Source organism: Cricetulus griseus, chromosome 3, assembly GCF_003668045.3.
Source record: "Cricetulus griseus strain 17A/GY chromosome 3, alternate assembly CriGri-PICRH-1.0, whole genome shotgun sequence".
Classification (NCBI taxonomy): Eukaryota; Metazoa; Chordata; class Mammalia; order Rodentia; family Cricetidae; genus Cricetulus; species Cricetulus griseus.
In genome coordinates, this window is record NC_048596.1 from 187096718 (window position 1) to 187115455 (window position 18738).

The window sequence follows — 18738 nt, forward strand, 5'->3', positions numbered from 1 at the left end:
GACACATCAACTGCATTAAACACGATGGGTTTTTAAGGCATGAGTTGGCAGGGTTACGGCAGCTGCCTTTGCCCTGGGGCACACTGCCTAGGATTGATGGAAATAAATAAAACAGATTTACAGTTTTCATACTTGGGAGTTGGAAGGGAAGGGAATAGGGGGAGGAGCAGAGTGCACTGGGAATCTAGAGCTTTCTGAACCTCGGCTGGGAGCCCACTCCTTCTCCCACCCAAGCTTCTGCAAACTGGAAGTTACTTTCTCTTTAAATCCCTGAGAGAACCCAGCTGTTAGTCAGGGAGCAGGCCCTGGCCTCTGCATTTTCTAGCCTTGCTGTTAGGTTGTACCCAGGGATCCTCTGAGCATTCGGAGCAAAGTGCCCAGGCCCCCCAGCCTTGAACCATTAAAGGGACATGAACGTGGAATAGTGGCCAACATAGAGAAGAGGCAAGAGCTCCCCCACCGTGTGTGGTGCAGCTGTGGGTGGAAATGAAGCTCCAGAAGGAGAAGGAACTGAGTCAATGGGGGACAATGTAGTGATCTGCCCTGACCTCAAGACAGGTGGACCTAGGTAACTGGAGCATGTACACATTTGCCCATCTTGCAGAGGCAGGCTTGGAGGAGCCACTTTGAGCCCAGGTTACCTTCCAAGGCACCTACTAGAGATCTTTGGACCTGGGTGGAATAGAGAAGAAATCCACTCCTGATGCTAGACCACAAAAACAAAGAACTAAATGAGGCAGTGTTTGTAACTGGGAACTTGTGCTTGGTGAGATGCCAGGTATACCCTCCTGTATCAGGCAGAGCTATTCCTAACAGGAGGTATCCAGTGAAATTATCTAAACCCTGCTTAGTACATAAACAAGGTACTAAGAATATTGGGACTTGCCAGCTATGGCTTACTCTGAATTTCCTGCTTGTCACTGGCCAGATAGAATGGAGGCAAGTGAGGGTTGGAACAGAAATGGCCAGTATTAATAGCCGCTGTGAGAGGTTGCAGTGGGAGGAAGGTGGGTGTTCCAGCTGCCGTCCCTTTTTGTTCAGGAGGTTTGTAGTTGAGTCTGTCCCCCACAGGCCAGCTGTTCACCATTCTGCCAGTGGGTATCTTGATGTGGTGACATTGGGACAGTCCGGAATGTCAGAGACTCCTGCCTAGAGGTCACTATTTTCATCTCTATTTCCCCTTATCTTAACCCAGGTTCCTTGGGTATCCTTCCCATACCTGTGCCCAGTAGCCTGGGGTTAGCTCCTAAAAAACACTGCAGGCTATCACCATCTGGCTAGCTAGAGGAGGAACACTCATTGACTAGAGCCTCTCCCTTCCTCCCAGACTGAGCACTTCCCCAAATATCCCTGCTGGAGGTTAGAAACCTTTCTGCTTCTGCCTTTTGTCACTCCCTAAAACAGGCCAGACCTAAAGAAAGAGGGTGGGAAGGAAGAGGAAGTCAGCAGCCTGAATGCCCAGTGAGTGGCATAGCCCCCTCCCTAGCTGCCCTCAGGTCACATGTCATCTTGCCTCACTCTCATGCTATGATAAAACAAGTCAGGCCTGGAGGGACCACAGGGCAGCAGCATGCCTTACAAGACTCAGAGAGTCAGAGCTAGAAGAGCCGACATGAATGTCCGGAGCATGAGGTCTGAGGACCTGGGAAGGATGGGTGACAGCATAGATGGGGGAGACTTATTTGGCCTTGCAACTGTGCTAGCTTATACTTGAAGGATGTAGGGGAGTGGGACCCTGGGAAGAACATTCTTAAAGCCACATGTGGAGTTCAGTTCCCCAGGAAAACACAGCAGAAGAAAGGAATACCAGAGGGAGACCTCTGTTGGTGCCTGGCTCTTCTCTTGCTCTGGGTCAAGCTTTCTCCTGCCTGGCCTAGCCACATACAGTAACTAGGACTCTAGAGCCACCTGGAAGCCCAAGGCACTACAAAACTAGCAAGGCCTTCCTCCCTTGGGGCAGTGTTCCCTACGGTTGGGACTAATAACTGAGTACCAGGTGGGAGCTTGAGAAACACACCTTCTACCAGCTATCCAAGGATAGTGATTGAGATAACAGTGATATACAAGTTCACAGCAGCCTGGCAGGCTTGGCGCAGCACTTCTAGCAGACACTGGCCTCCCAGAGAAGATCTCTATGGACAAAGCAGTATTGTCTCAGCTCCCAGAGAAAAATAGCAGCCCCTCTTTTGAGTCCCAGGGGTGTTCAGTTGTTCCTTGGGAGCCCTGGGTCTGTATTGGAGGAGCAAGGAGCAGCCATTACCCATCTAGACAGCACTCAAGAGACACAAAATGGGAGGAGAGGGCATAACCACACCCAGAAGACTCTGGGCTGTGCCTGATAGGCATGGAGCCCCAGTTAGAGGCCACCAGCCAGCTGCTGCCTAGTGAGACCCTTCCTAAATAGCACATGACCCGCACACATACCTAACCATTTCCTGAGTCTCGGGCCCACGTCAGGGGCTTCTTACTGAAAGGATACACACGTGGACCCATGTCCAGATTAGTTAGCACATGAGGACCCTTCAGAGACCCTGTTGAAATTCCCTCCCACCCCACCTCTCTGCCTTGTCCCTAAGCACTTTCCAGGCCATTGTCTCATGATGAATAGCATTTTAATATGGGTATTAAAAAATATGGACAAATGTGTAATGCTTGCAAGCTGTGTTCCATTATTGACGCTATGCTTGAGAGCCAAGCAGGCAGCTCAAGCCGGGCTGGGACTCAGCAGAGAAGTGATGACGCAGCAGCCCTGCAAGGCAGCCATCTGCCAGGCCTCCACTGGGCAGGGACAGGCACAGAAGAAGCAGAGTGATGAGGAAGAACTCAGGCTCAGAAAGCTGACTCTCTGGTTCTAAATTCTCCATTTTTCCTCCCCAGTCATCTATGTGACCTGACCAGCAGCTTGGTCCTCCCTGGACCTTGGACTCTTTTCTGCAAACTGCAGAAAGCCACAGAAGACCTTGTTCACACTCCGGTGCTAGGCACATGAAGCTGTGGCTGCTTGTTCAATCCTGTGATGGGATTTGGAGTTATCCTTCCCTGCTTCCTGGTGGAGGATATACAATCACCCTATTCTGACTTAAAGTGCTTGCTTGCACTCTCTTTCTCCCTCCCTCCCTCCCTCCCCTGTCCTATGCAGGCTTGCCTCATGCCCTCTTTGCTTCCTAGGGCAGCACTTTGTCATTGTGGGCACTCTGGACAGGACAGAAGCTGCTCTTCTTGCCCTGACCTGGCCTGTACTGCCACTGTCCTTTTGTACCTTTGTGACATAGTGGTGTGAGAAGTATTGGGCCCACCTCTGCTTCCTTCCCCTTCCACAAGTCCTAGCTGAAGGACTAAAAACACCCATCCCAGCAGGAGCCTTGGAAGCTGCTGGCCAGAAGTGCAGCCCCACCAGGCTCTGCCTAGCATTCTCCCAGGGTGAGGTTCTCATCAAATGTCCAGAGCATCAGGAGGAGCCCAGAGTCAGGCCTTGGCAGGGGCTTCCCACTGTTGCTCTATAGGGACCTGTTCCCAGCTTCCCACTCAGCACTATGGCCTTTCACAAGCGAGACTCCTGGTTAGAAGGTGCTGTGGTTAGAGCATAAGTCCTGCCTCCTAGAGGGTCATGTGTAAAGACTTGGTCCCCAGGGTGATACTGTTGGGAAGTCACTGGGAGCATGCCCTTGGAGGGGTTTGTGAAACCTCAGTCTCCTGCTTCATGGCTTCTGATGGAAGTGTTTTGCTTCACCATTTGCCCCCAACATGGGAGGTCATCCCCAACTTAGGCCCAAAGCCAGGGAGCCTCCAGGTTTGTACTGGAGCCTCCAGAACCATGAGCCAAAGAAACCTTTTGTTACTGCTTCAAGTGTTTCATTATAGTAGCAAAGCAAAGAGGGCAGCTGTGTACTTTGTGTTCTGGCCTGCTGTTCAGGCTGTCATGGAACTGTGTGCTCTGGAGTCTTCCTAAGATGACTGACCTCCCCAGGGGAGTCAGGAGAGACAGAGCAGGACAGCCTGGGTTAGCCTGTTTGATGTAGGGGTAAGTTTAAGTGTAGATGTCTGTTGTCTGTCAAACAGAGCATTTACAGCATGAAGGAACCTGCCTGTGGGTGAGCAAAGTACCAGAATTGAGGACAATAATACCTGTAGGCCTGTCCATGTGCTTTTTTATTCTTTTTCCATTTTTCCTGTGTATGTAGCAGGGAGGCATGTTTTTTCATGTGTGGGCATGCATATGTGTGCACGTGCATGTAGAGGCCCAAGGTTGATGTTGGGACTTGTCCTCAATGGCTCTTCTATCATATTCATTTAGGTGGGGTCTGTCAAACCTAGAGCTTGCTGATATGGCTAGTCTGGCTCTAAGGCTCTCATTTCCACCTTGTGAGCCTGGCCATCACACCCACCTGGCATTTCCATGCATTTTGGAGAATCCAAATTCAAGTCCTCACACTTAGATAGCACACACTGTAACCACTGAGCCATTTCCCCAGCCTCTGTACATGAAGCCTTTGAACATGAAGAGCAAGGTCCCTTCTCACGGTGACATCCAACCATGGAGATGGAACAGCTCAAGCCCTCAGAGTTTGAGGTACTTGAGAGTAGCAGACAAGATCTAATGTGAGAGACAAGAGTCTAGCAAAAGTGCAGCCACAGTGACAGTACTCTGAAAGAAATAGGACCTGCTCTTAGAAGAGATTGGCAGGCAGAGAAGGCACATCAGACCCAGGCTTCCTCAGGACGCAAAGTGGACAAGAGTCCTCAATGGCCAGAAGTCAGCACAACTGATATGTAAGGTCCACATCAGAAGACAAGCCCAGAAGCTGAGGTGTCCCTAGCGAAGGACGCTGAAACTGAGGCTAGAGGTTTTGTGCTCAGCAGCAGAAGCCGGACTTCACAGTAGATCCAACTGGAAGCCATAGAAGGAGAGGGGCCAGGTTGGGTCTGCCTTTTAGATTTGTCAGAGTTGGTGTGAGAGGGCCTGGAAAGAGGGCTTAGCTTTTTGAGTTCATGCTGCTTTTACAGAGGACCCAAGTTTGGTTCCCATTACTTTCATTGGGTATCTTACAACCATCTGAGGTCCCCAGCCTCCGTGGGCTCCTGTACTAAGACATAGACACATACACACAATTAAAAATAATAAAAATAGCTGGGCGTTGGTGGCTCACGCCTTTAATCTCAGCACTCGGGGAGCAGAGGCAGGCAGATCTCTGTGAGTTCGAGACCAGCCTGTTCTCCAGAGCGAGTGCCAGGATAGGCTCCAAAGCTACACAGAGAAACCCTGTCTCGAAAAAACAAATAATAAATAATAATAAAAATATTTTTAATATAAATAATTTTCTTTTAAATAAGCAAGGAGTCGGACTGAGGGGTGTCTTGGTACTGACCCAAGAGGACATGGCTGGCTTTTTCCCCAGGGCAGTGGTAGCCCACAGATGATGCTGAGGGGGGAGATGCTTGGAGGCAAAGTCCTGAGCCTCTGGCTGGACCAGGATTAAGGGCTGGGGACCATGAAACTGAGTGGGCTGCATAATGGAGTTTACTACCACAGAAAGGAAAATCTGCAGGGAACCAAGAGTCTCATTGTAGTCCTGTGACGCTCAGAACGCCTGGGAGACATCCGCAGGGATTGTCCCCTCTAAGAGTCCCTTCAATGAGGCCCAGGGCAGCAGGGGCACATATGGAAGTTAGTGACTCTAGGCCACTTTGAAAATATTCATGGGACTCGAACCCACTGGGAGACAAAGACTAGAGAGGAGGGGGTATGGCACAGTCGGGTGAGGTAGAGGGGAACCAGTGGCAAAGAGAAGAGTATTTCCAGAAAACTCTACCACCTGACCTATAGCACCATCCGTCAGCATTCCCTAGGTTCTCTGGCACAGCAGGAGGCCATCGTACCTTCTTGCTTCTTCTCAGCCTTGCCTGTCCCTCCAAACCATCCCTAACCCTCCAGCTGCTACAGGTCCCAGCCTGGCTGGCCTGGGGTCCTTGGAAAGTACTGCCTGGCAGCCGTTCAGCTGCTGGCCTCTGTCATGGAGACGGCAGCAGCTGCAGGCAATGGACACTTGTGACCATTTGTCAGTACTCTTCTCTTCCCCAGACTGCCCTTTTTGAACATTTCTGTCCCACGGCCTTGGAGACAGGGCTCATCCCTGAGTGGACGGGGGCAGTAAACATTGTCTGACTTCTACAGAAGAGCTGCCACCTGCCTCCTGACTGTCATCTGTACTGTGGAGGCTTTTGTCCCTGGGTGCCATTCACCAAACACTGGGCTCCTCACATGAGATGTCCCTCCTGCCTTCTGGTCACTCCCCCATTTCAGACAGGTGTTGCCCTCAGTTAAAAGATTAAGAAATTACTGTACAGAGATACTGGGATCACCTGGCTGGGTTTGAGGCCACAAGGCTCCAAAGCCTTTGCCCACCCACATAGGAGTGGCTTTTACCACCTGGGTCAGTGTGCAGTGGAGATTCAACAACTCCCTGTTCATGGGTCCTCCCTCCTCTCCTCCAAGCCCCAACCCACCCCACCATGCCCAAGCCTCCTGGTTCCATTGGATCTAGGCTAGAGGTATTTGTGCTTTGTAGTTTGGCCTCCATTGCCAAATCAAATACTCTGGGTTTTTGGCTTGGTCTGGAAATATGGCAGAATCATTTCAAGCCTAGTTACAAAGCCATGACTTGTGTTCATAGAAAAGAAAGAAGTCCAGCCCTGATCAAGTTCCATACAAGTCCAGTGCCTGAGAGGAGGTAGCCTTGTTTCAGGCTTGTTGCCTCAAAATGGGTTTCGTGTTGTTCAATGCACAATACCTGAAGCCTCTGCCCCTTGTCTAGTCAGTGGTGCTGCTTCCCTGGGGTAGGGACAGGCAGGCAGGCAGAGGGCATCAGCCCCAGGCCAGAGGCCGTGGATCAAGGTCCCTTGAACCACTCATCCCTATCCAACAGGAAGCATGTACACTCACCGCTCACTAGCCCCTTGCCCACTCCTGCCCCACCAGCAGGCCCCCCAACCAGTCTGACCTCAAGATGTGCTTGTCTGCTAGTTCACCTTGCCCCAGGGACCCTGTGAAACCCACTTTTCTTCATTTTCTAGGTTCCTCTTAGGTAACAGAGCCTCTTTCTTAGAACCCAGTCCTCACCCCAAGGCTCTTACCAAAAAGAAATACATGGGGGCCAATGGAGCCAGGCACTGCTATGATCCACTTGCTTCATCTCCCTATGCCATTGGGTTGACATAGGGTCTATTCAGTCCACAAATGCTGCTTGGCCCAGTGACCTTCAGGAATCCCTCTAGCTAAGGCCATAACTGAACAGCACAGACACTCTGACCCCAAGGAGCTTTCATGACTTTGGTGTGGAGATATTCTCAAATGAAGATGAAGTCTAGAGAGAAGTAAGGTCCAAGAGGGGCAGGAACACCTTGGCATGGGAGGGGGGAGGTATTGTTGATATATGTGGGAGACATATATGATATATAGATTTGTTGATGTATGTGAAATCCTAGAAGGGTATCTTGGTGCATTCCCTCATAGCCAGAGGCCTAGGGAGGAGGGACACAAATAGAGCTTATGAGCCGTGGTTTCTGAATCAAGGTAGGTGATGACGGGAAGTAAAGAGCGGGCACTCGGTGTGTTCTGTGATCCCATTTTCACACACACACCTGCATTGAGCCCCACCCCCCCCCAGCCCTAGGAAAGAGCAGATTCCTCTGGGGCCCTGAAAAGCCTCCGTAGTGTGACCTTTTCTGGCTTGTTTTCCAGGCAGCTCTGCCTCCTGCTGAACGCAGAGAACATCTTCCACTCTATGGCAGACATCCTGCTTCGGGAGGAGGACCTCAAGTTCGCGTCCACTATGGTGCACACACTCAACACTATCCTGCTCACCTCCACTGAACTCTTCCAGCTGAGAAACCAGCTCAAGGACCTGAAGACTCTGGTACTCTCTCTGCCCCCAGTGTTAGGTCTGTGGGTGCACAGGCACTCAGCTCCCTCCTCAGCTGATCCCAGGAGGCTCACAGGGGGTGGGTAAACTGGGAGTCTTCCCTGCCCAAGGCCAGGTCCACAAGCTCTTCCCAGTTCCTGCCCCACCTTTCACTGTCCCTTTGGAAATAGGCTCTGCTGGCTCTGGGATACTTCACTCAGCGAAGTCCCTTCTCGTGGTCAAAATTGAAATACTGCTGGGAAAAAACAGGTCAATTGCTCTCCTTGTGTTCCTCCTTGCTCTGGCCCCACTCCCACAGCTGGACACATCTGTCTCATAAAATGCCTGTCATCACCCATAGTATCTCATTGTTTCCTGTCCCAGGCTTTGGGTAAGGATGCCCAAAGGTCAACCAGGAAGATCAGAGAGACACTGCAGGCCTAGGAGACATGCAACTCACAGGCCCACGTGATGTGGCCAAGACATTGGGCTTCCCTCAGCTTACAGGGACCAGTACCATCATGGATGCATGAGTGCCAAGGATTTATTTCCCAATCTGGGTTTGGGTCACTTTCCCTCTACCCCCTGCCCAGCATGACCCTACCGCAATGCCTCCCTGGGAGACTCAAGGACATTTAAGCCCTTGTCTGTGAAGACCTCTGATGCTAAGTTAAGTGGCTTGGAGTGATCCAGGCCACAGCCTTGCCTTCCTTCTGTGGTTCTTTGCAGATATTCTCAGAGGCCTTAAGAATTTTTTTCAGGCTCAGGGCTCCCTGAGTGTGGGCTCAGCTGCAGGACTGGTTTCCTGGTACATTGAGAACATCAAGGGGGCTACCAAAGTAGGGGATGGTGGGATTTGAGGATAGACTGAGGAGCCTGGCCCCTGAGGAAATTTCTTCCCAGCCCCAGGCTCTGGGACCACAGAGTTCTGAAAGACAATTACTGTCATTTTGCCAGAGGCAGAAATGCCAGCTTACAAAGGGTAGGCTCACTTTTGACTAGGCCCTTGCTGCCCCTACCACGTGGCTCTGTGAGGCCAGGAGGTAATGACAGGGTCTGAGGAGCTGTCAGCATTTCCTTTGTGACAGCCCATTCCCAGCAGGGTTGCCAAACACAGCCCAGTGCTGAGCTGGCACCCCAGCTCCCCCCAAGAGTTCCATGTCACAGCCCCTCAAGGTCCTTCCTTCTGTAGGTCCTATGTGGATGCCGTGACAGCAGGGAGCCTTCTAACTGCTGTGCCTCTCCCCCAGGAAAGCCAGAACCTCTTCTGCTGCCTGTATCGCTCCTGGTGCCACAACCCAGTCACCACTGTGTCACTCTGTTTCCTCACCCAGAACTACCGACACGCCTATGACCTCATCCAGAAGTTGTATCCTTCATTGTCATTCAGTCCTCCAGTGAGGGCCAGGAGTGGCCCTGCTGCCATCTTCCTGTACTCATCTTCCAGTGCTTGGGACATTACCAAGGCCTTGCACCAGGAGTCTTCCGGATATGTTCAGGAAGGGGTTGTTATCAGTAAAGAAGGGCCCCTTTAGAGCCTCCCAAAGGGGAGGTAGGCCTGGGAAAACTCAGGCTGAGTAAGAGAAGAGACCAGTACTCAGTTCCCTATATCTCCTACTAGGCCCTTTTCTTTTCTTTTTCTTTTGTTGTTGTTGGTGGTGGTGGTTTTTCGAGACAGGGTTTCTCGGTGGGTTTGGAAGCTGTCCTGGAACTAGCTCTTGTAGACCAGACTGGGCTCAGACTCACAGAGATCCGCGTGCCTCTGCCTCCCAAGTGCTGGGATTAAAGGCATGCGCCACCACTGCCCGTCCTGCAAGCCCCTTCTATGGATAGAAAAGGCCTTGTTACAAGAACATACTGGGCAGGCCTGCAAAGCTGGCTCACATGGTGAAACTTTGGAAGCTTCAAGAAGGGCCAGGAGCCCACCACACATACACAGGACTTACCTGCCTCACCAGAAGGCAGCCATAGTCAGAATTGTTTTCAATCTACCACTAAGAAGCTAAACACCCTTAATCTTTGAGCCTGACTTACAACCTAGGATCAGAACAATATTCAGGCAATAAGGCTCACTTCCTGCTGTGATGGCCCAGAGCTGGGAGCCATGAAGGCTTCGGTGAAGGGTGTAGGGTGTTTTTGTCTGGTACCCTTCCAAAGCCTAAGCTTGTCCTTCTCAGCCACTTGTGTGACCCAGAGACCAAAAGACCCAGTTCCCAAGCTTCCCTCACCTGCTAATGAGTTGTCCTCTCAGGCAAAAACCAGGAGCCTCTCCTGCTCAGCCCTCCTGCCGAGCTACAGGGCCACAGTAAAGTGTCTTCCTGGGCCCAGGAAGGCAAAGGACAGCTATAGGAGCAGAATCCAAGCATCCAAGCAAAAGGGACAGCTGGGCCACATCCCACCTATAAGGACAGAAAGGAGAGAGCTTGGATGTTTATTCCTTGTGTGCTAAATCCCACTTCCATAGAGCCAGGCTGTGCACTGGAAACCAGGTCTCCGGGAGGGACACAGAATTCTGAGCCCAGGCCCTAGGGTCTATCCTTTGCCACCCCTTGGGCCAAGATACCTTCACTGGGGAGACTTTCCTTGACTGCTCACCCAGTGGGGACCTGGAAGTCACCGTGGACTTCCTCACAGAGGTGGACAAATTGGTGCAGCTGATTGAGTGTCCCATCTTTACATGTAAGAGTCCTTGTCCAGACCCCTGCCTTGAATAGACCTGCCATGGCCTTCAGCTGGCCTAGAGGGAGAAGGAGAGGTTTGGAGCCAAGTTCAGATACCATCTTGCCTGAACTTAGAGAGGGAAAAGGGGGCAAGAATGTGATATTAAGAGATGACAGTAGTTGGCGATAAGACGCCAACTGGAGTGGGGTAGGGTGCATGGCATCAGAACTTAATTTTGTCTGTTTCCTCAGAATGGGTCACATGCATACAGGTCAGTGCTAACATGAAACCCTTTAAAATATTAAAACCAGACCCTGCCTTGGGGCTGTCCCTAGCTGCTCCTCCCCAGCCTACTGCCTCTTCCCTGACTCTCTGGGGTTCTAGGCACTCCTTACACATATTCCTGCTCATCCAAGAGCTGTGCTGTCTCCTCTCCTAAAGGAGAGATAGCATTTGCCGGGAGCCAATGGGCGGGAGCTGCCTGATGAGTAACACCCAGGCTGAATGTGCAGAAGCAGCACTGGCTGGGCTAGCACAGATCTTGGCACCCCCACATATGCAGCGCCTGCTCCCCAAAGCAGGAAACACTTCAAATAATGTGGTAGAGAAGCCGGAGGCAGCCCTGGCTTGTAACCACCTTCTAGCCTCGGTGGCCACCCGGCCTCTAGCTCCTTGGCAGCAGGGGGCTCAAGGATCCTCCTCCTCCACAGTTCCCTCACAGCTAAAGGACCAGCTGCTCCAAGTGGCAGGTGCTGCAGTGACTCAGGTCCTGGAGAAACCCTCATCTCAACCTGTCCAAAGCATGTGCTGCCTAGCATCTCACCTCCTGAGGGCCCCACAGGGTAGAGGGGACCCCCCCCCCCCAAAGGCAAGTCAAGAGGAAGTCCTGAGCAGCTCATCCTCAAGAATAAGATGGGGAAAGTGCTGAGAGCAAAGATGCAAGGCAAGCCTAGTTTCCTAGGCCCAAAGGGAAGAAAGAAGTGGAAGTAGGTTCAGGCCTCTCCAGAGCTATGTGCATGGTAAAAAGTTTTCATATGCACCCACCTTGCAGATCAACTCTTCTGTAACCCTAACAGGTGTTCCTCCATGCTCCCCCATCTAGCTGAGCATCCTCCAATGCAGTTCAGTCCTCTTACAGTCTACCTGTAGCTAGCACCCAGTCTCATGGCCCTGGGCTTCTTACTATCCAGCTATAAACCAGGGCTCACACAAGCCCTTGGGATTGATTAGTTTGCTTGAGTGGCTCACAGAACTCTGGGAAGCACACTTACTGTTTCTCATAAAGGATACTACAGTGGAATTGGAGAAAGAGGAGGGCATACCTTTCCTAACCCAAGCCTGAGTTCTTATGGGAGCTTCATTATTTAAGCATGGTTGATTTACTTTGGCCATTGGAGATCAGCTCAACCTTCAATGCATCAGCAAGCAAAACTTTTTGTTTCAGAGACTGAGGACTGTAGGAGTTCTGTGCTGGAAAACTTGGATGAATATCAGATATGTATATTAGAATATCATAGGTGCCTATGACTTCTGCCTCTTTGGATAAGAGGAGGGACTAAAAGAGGCCACCTAGTCCTCTGCTACCTGCTCCCACATGCTCCCAAGCTCCTTGTCTAACTCCTGCTGGAAAGCAAGGCCACTCTCCAAGACTCGGGACCATTCTCTGGAAGGTGTAGCTCAAATGTCTGCCAAGGTCTAAGAAGCAGGAGGAGCAGTGTCAGTACAAGGCCCAGGAGGGAAGGGAAAGCATCTCTCCAGTCCGGTGTCACCAGCAGGCCTTGGATAAGCTGCAGCCACCTTGAGATGCAGCTGGCCACTAGCAGGTCCAAACCCCTAGGGTTGATATAGATGCTGGGCAGAAAGCCTTTGGAGGGGTGGGGCGATAGATGGCTATGCCTAAGTTGAATATTCAAATCACCTCCTAGACATTCAGGGCTTTAGTGTGTGCCTCACTACACAAAAAGGCATTTTCCCATCCTGCCCTCCCTTAGCAAAGCCTAATCCACTCTTTCTCTCCAGCTCACCCTATTTATAGCTCACGTGCTGGCACGTGCAGAGCCAACTGGGGAATCTGTTATTCTGTAAGTCCCCACCCCCCAGCCCTCATTACCAAGGAAGCAGCTGAACCTAGGGGAGGTGGACCTAACCCAGCTGCAGGTTTGGGGATCTTAGGCTGAGGGGGCTGTTAGATAGGTCAGTCAAATGGGTGGGTAGGGAAAAATTAGGTCACAGAAATGGCTTCAGTTCTCTGAGAGAAGGGTCCCAGGCCTGGGTGGCTGTGGAGTAGACACTGCTTCATGGTAAGGCAGATACGCCTAGCAGTGCTAGGTCCAGGATGTTTCCAGTCCTCTCCCAGACAGGCTAAGGCAGGGGCTCCTATATTCCAGAGCAGGGCCAGGATCCCTGACTCCTGACCTCTGCCCTGCTACAGATCTACGCCTACAACTGCTGGATGTGAAGAACAACCCATACCTGATCAAGGCCCTGTATGGCCTGCTTATGCTGCTGCCCCAGAGCAGTGCCTTCCAGCTGCTCTCTCACCGGCTCCAGTGTGTGCCCAACCCGGAGCTGCTGCAGACTGAGTGAGTGCTGGGCCCAGGGCACTGCCTTCTGCCTCCAGGCCTATGCCATGGGAGATCCTAGGGGCTTGTGGAGGTGCCCTATTCCTAACTTTACCCCTTTGTCATTTCAACCCTGTCTACCCCACAACTACCTTTCTTTTGTCTCTAAATTCACAACAGATCTCAACATAGGAGGTTCTGGGAGTGTTTAAGGGGCAGAAATATATATGCTTTTCTGAGCAGCTTGGGGGAACTCAGACTAGGCTTCAGTTGAGATCTTTGCCTAGCAGAGGCCCCTGGAGAAAGGAGCTCCAGGGATGGAGAGTGAGGGGTCCAGAGAGCCAGGCAGAGCCAAGTCTTAGGCACTTCCCAGGCTTACATGCCTTGCCATTCCATTCTAGAAGATGTTCAAATCTGGCCCTCTGAGAGCCCCAGCATCCCTAGGGTCTTCCCACCACAATTCCAGAGGAATTGGAGACAAGAATATACCTGAGCTACTCTGCCAGGGAGGGTCCTATTCTCAGGAAGAACATGTCTGACTGGCCCAGCCTGGCATTCTCTGGGCAGGGGGGTCCAAGCTCCCACCCTGAACCCTCTGCTGGCCATGGCCCCACAGCCTTTTGGGCTGTGTCTATATTTGGTAACCCTTGGAGGCTTTGCCTCATCCACAGGCATTTGGCATCGGAGATGGAAAATTTCACTTGTCAGGTCACCATGGAAACAAGCAGAGCCACTGAGAAGATTTACGCTGAATGGAGTGCACCCAGCTTGCATCAGCTGCCCTGTGTGTCTAGAATTCCCTCCTAGGCCATTGGAGCCACTCGGCAGGCCTGGCGCCTTGCTGCAGTGAAACCCTGAGGCGCTTGCCCTGAGGGTAGATGCAGACAGCCTCAGGATAGGCCTGTGCCCATTCTACCCTTTCCTGCCACTTTTCCAGCCAGCCTTGTACTGACTGTGTCATGTCAGCTCTGAGTTTCAACCAAGTGAAGTCTGGAATACTTGGTGTGTTGAGTATGCCTAAGATGCAGAGAAGCCACTGCAGGCTTGGGCTGGTCTGGATTCTTCCCAAATGAGCATCTTCTGCTTCTGAGAGGAGAGAGGCCTTGAAGTGACAATATGCTCCTTGGCCTGTCCTCTGTAGGCACTGCTGAGAGGACAGTCCTCTGTAGGCACTGCTGAAGGGAGAAGGCAGCAAAAAGGGCACTGCCCTGGGAAAGGTCTCAGACCAGGCCACAAACCCTACCACTTCCCAGAGCCCCTTTCTTGTCTGGAGAAGGGCAGGAAAGCTGTCTAAGTCAAGGCAAGATAAATCCCCAGAGAGAAACTAGGTAAAAGGGTTTCCTCAGCCTCTGTATGGTCCATCAAGATAATTTTGAGCCCAAGGAATAAGCCCTTGTGTAAATGACTCTTATGTGGGTCAGTAAATGGTTTCAGACCTGGAATGGGATCTGGCCCAAGTTCTCCATAGCTTTGCTGTGTGGCCTCAGGCAAGTTCCTTACCCTCTCTAGGCTCCCAGTTTCTTGGTAACTGCACATGTGGACTAAATGGGCAGGAAGTGTTGGGGTGTTCTCAGCCTGCCTGCCTTTGGGAAGAGCTGAAAAAGTTGAATGTAGATACAGGCATGGAAACAGTGGGTGGCAAGGGACCTCAGACAGCTGGAGGAGGAGTCAGATTGCAGGGTTGAGTGCAGAGGGGCAGTTCACACTCTGGAAAGGGGCTGTGGGCAGTCCCAACCTAGGGTGGGGCAGGCAGCTGCCAGACAGCCGGCCTGCAAGCAGAACAGCTGGGGAGGTTTATGCACTCGCCACCATACCTTCCTGTGTTCTCACTAGCATTTGGGGACCATAGGCACTCTCCCGCTTTAAAATCTTCCTCAGTGAGGCAAGAGGATTCCCTAAAAAGAGAAGCTGGTGGCAGATATGTGGGTGGGATGGTAGGGCAGCATGTCAGCTCTGGACTGGGGAACCACCACTCCACCCTGCCAGCCAGGTGTCCCTGTTACCCAGTACCTGAGGATTATGGGAAAGAAAGCATGGCATTGTGATGGGTAGGGTGATGCTTATAATCCAAGCACTAGAGAGGTAAAGGCAGGAGAATCAGGAGTTCAAAGGTGTCCTTGACTATAAAGGCCAGCCTGAGGTACATGAGATGCTATCTCAAGCAAGCAGCAAGGCTCGTAGTCATGGCTGGGAAGGATCCCCCTAGCATGGGGCAGAACAGCTCACTACTCTGAGGTCCCAGAGAGCAAGGTATAGCTGCTTCCCCGGCCCCCACCCTGGGTATTTTTTTGTTCTAGTTTTCTATTGCTATTACAAAACACTGACCAAAGGCAACTTGGGAAGAAATGGGTTTATTTCATCTTACACTTCCAGGTAACAGTCCATCACTGAGAAGTCAGGGCAAGAACTGAAGCAGGGACCATGAAGAAAAGTAGCCTACTGGTTTGCTCTGCATAGCTTCTTCAGCTTGCTTGCTTATACAACTCAGGACCACCTACCTGCACAGGGGTGGTACCACCCACATCAGTCATTAATCAAGAAATGCCCTACATACCTGCCTGTCTGATGAAGGCAATTCCTCAGTTGAAGTTCCCTCTTCCAAAGTAACTCTAGTTTGTGTCAAGCTGACAAACTAACAACACCCCCCAAACCCTCTAATTAGTCCCTGCCTAGACTTAGGCCCCAGGTTTTCTAAGGGTGGTGTTAAGACAGCGTGTAGACTCATGGGCATCCCCCAGTGTCATTTCTGTGGCTTTGAATCTTTCCCCCGGACTTAGAGCTACAAGCTCCAAGTCCCTCTGCCCCCTTAGGAGTCTGGGTTGTTCCCTCCATGATAGCTCCTGGGCCAGAGAGTCCCCTTCTCCCATTCCCAGGGGAGTCAACAAGCATTAGAAACCCCCAAATGACAACCAGGCCACTTTGACTCTTTAGTCAACAGTGGCTTGGGAGGCAGTGGCTCAAGGCCCAGGAAAATTTCGGCCACAGATAGATCATAAGATGTTTTCAGGCAGTGTGTCCTGCTTCAAAGAGGAAAGAGCAGTGTTGGCCACCATGTGGGCAGTAGACTCAAGTCCCCAAAGTTGAATCTGGGAGCATTTGTGCCCTGAAGCTGGGCAGGCCACAACACCTTCTGGCTTCAGCCATTGGTTTCTCTAGCCCACCCAGCCTCACTGGGGAGGCTGCCATTGTGGGATCTCTGTTGTGCCTCCCTAGTCTAGTTTAGACAGCAGCCAGATGTCCGTACACCAGGCAAATCTATTTCGTGTAATATCAGGAGGGAACCTTATACCCACGCCATGGCATGGCTCCTGTGGCAGCCTCCTTTACAGAATAAGAAACGGAGTCAAATGCCCAAGGTCACATGTCTAGGCCAGGCCTGCCTAGCTCCTTTCCTTGGCTGCTGTCAGCACCAGCCATGCTGGGACCTCTTCTGGCTGAAGCCAGAAGGTGTTGTGGCCTGCCCAGCTTCAGGGCACAAATGCTCCCAGATTCAAAAGTCCCAGGAAGTCTGCTTAACTGAGTGGCCCACAGTCTTCATGAAACCCTTTGCCAGGGCTTCCAAGCCAGTGAGGGAGGGGGCACAAGGGGTGCATATGGCTGTGCTGGAGAGACAGGTAGGAATGGGACAGGAACCTATGAGGCAACAAGGTTGGTACATCAAACAGTTGGGAGGACCATGTGTACAGTAGATACGAAGTGCACAACCTATGCTGCTATACAGAGCAACAAAGGAGAATGGTAGCATCAGGAGTGTAGGTCCAGTGGTGAGCTAAGTTCTTTTCTAGGGACAGTAGTGATCACGGGCCTTGGGACCCAGTGCCCTGCCAAATTGCAGGTTCAGCAGAGACTTCAGTGATCCCAGCTATCCACAGCACCAGCCATGCCACTGAGAAAGGGCTTGGCTGCTGCCTCCCCCTTCTCCCCAGACCCTGTTCCAGGCCCCAGCTGGCTTCCTGGCTGGCTGCTAGCCCTGGCTCTCACCCCAAAGGGAGCCACTGGTAAACAGGAAATGCTTCCCCATGCAGTGCCTGCTCTGGACGCCATCAACAGCCCACAGGCTGAGAGATATCCAAGCAGTGTGTTGCTGTTCCCAGCAGCTGCAGGGAAGGGGTAGACATGGGACCCCAGACACTGGGTCTGACTGCTGGGAAGGTGTTGCTGGACAGGAACACGCACATGCGCAGACGCTGATTTTGACTCCTGCCCATCTTCTCAGAGACAGTCTGAAAGCTGCCCCCAAGTCCCAGAAAGGTGACTCCCCCAGCATTGACTACACAGAGCTACTGCAGCACTTCGAGAAAGTCCAGAAACAGCACCTGGAAGTAAGACACCAGCGCAGTGGGCGTGGCGATCACCTGGACCGCAGAGTTGTCCTCTGATGTGCCTGTCGTGAAAAGGGCCCAGGTGGCCCATGAAGCACCCAGGGTCTCCAGCCTGAGGCCACAAGATGCCTGAGAACCTGCCTCAGGCAGGGCTGGACCTGACCACCAGCCCAGTATAGGGAGGGACCGTCTGCTCTGTCAACTCTAGCTCCTCCCAGTGGAGTGCCTGGACCCGAGCACTGTCAGCTACACCTGGCTTGGGACCAAGGGCTTCCCTCCTGAGTCAGGCCATAGCCTCAGAACCCAGAAGGAACCTTCTTTCTAGTCCCCCTGTGAGAAGAGCTTGTCCTTGGCCCCCAAAGCACTGGCATGGTGTGTATGTATGTGTAGATCTTCGTGGATAATGCACACGGGCCAGCACAAAGACCTCTACAGAATGATGTCCATCCCTGCCCCAATAAAGAAATGACAGAATCCTGAGCCAAGCCTGCCTGCTCCTTCTCTGCTGACACCTATGCCTAGCCTGATGCTCTGGCTGTCCTGGAAAGCTGGCTTCATGGTGGGCCCTGCTCATTTACCTGAAGGGGATGTGGGTTCAGGGCTCAACGATTCCCAGGACCAGCACCTTCCTCTTGGCTTTATTCCCATTCCTTAACCCTGGTTCCTGATTCCCTGCAATGTGGTGTCCCCACAGGCAGGGATGGCACAGCAGGGCACTACAGATCACTGAGTAGTGGGAGGAAAGTAGTCAGAGATGGATGCCCTCTTTAAGTTCAAAGAACCTCTGTACCTGTCACCAGACTTTGGCCTTTCTTGGCTTGGCCTTCTGATGAACCCCTGATTGCCTACTGTGTCCCTTTAGTCGGCGGGAGTTTGTGCCTTTTTTCCCTAGAGCCCTAAAACTGTGTTCCCCTTGAGAGTAGGTTCACCTGGAGTCTCCAGGACGACAGCAGTATTTGCCGTCGACCACGTGCACATGCGTGCATCCCCACACACTACACTGCAGGTCCAACGCAGACCCCCGACTCACGAGAATGTTGGGCCAGGACACCATAACTATTTCCACCCCCCAATCCAGGTGGCATCAGCATCAGTTAGAAAAGAAACGGAAGGACATTTGTACAAGAGGGTTGGACTTTATGGATAGTCTGTGGTGTGGACAGCTCCAGTGCAGCGAGCTCCCGGTTCCCTCTGCGCGCCTGCTCCCTGTTAACCATCGGTCAGGCGGATGCGCTAAGGACCGCATCTGTGACGGGGCTCATCTTTAGCGAGCCCATGGCCTGGAAGGTGCAAGTG

The 18738-nt window shown here is 52.1% G+C and overlaps 1 protein-coding gene across 3 annotated transcripts in view; it reads left to right on the forward strand.

Moving 5' to 3' along the window:
* Positions 1-17922, forward strand: part of Vac14 (VAC14 component of PIKFYVE complex) — a 107659-nt gene extending 89737 nt beyond the window's left edge. The window contains exons 15-19 of one of the 3 annotated variants that reach the window (XM_027405999.2): positions 7739-7913; positions 9149-9267; positions 10498-10577; positions 12991-13141; positions 13792-16208. In XM_027405999.2, coding sequence (XP_027261800.1) covers positions 7739-7913; positions 9149-9267; positions 10498-10577; positions 12991-13141; positions 13792-13927 — 661 coding nt within the window. In that variant the 3' untranslated portion in view covers positions 13928-16208. Of the gene's footprint in view, positions 1-7738; positions 7914-9148; positions 9268-10497; positions 10578-12990; positions 13142-13791; positions 16209-17336 lie in introns of those variants that run through there. The other 2 variants (XM_027405998.2, XM_027406000.2) reach the window with 2 other exon arrangements.
* The last annotated feature ends 816 nt before the right edge of the window (positions 17923-18738 follow it).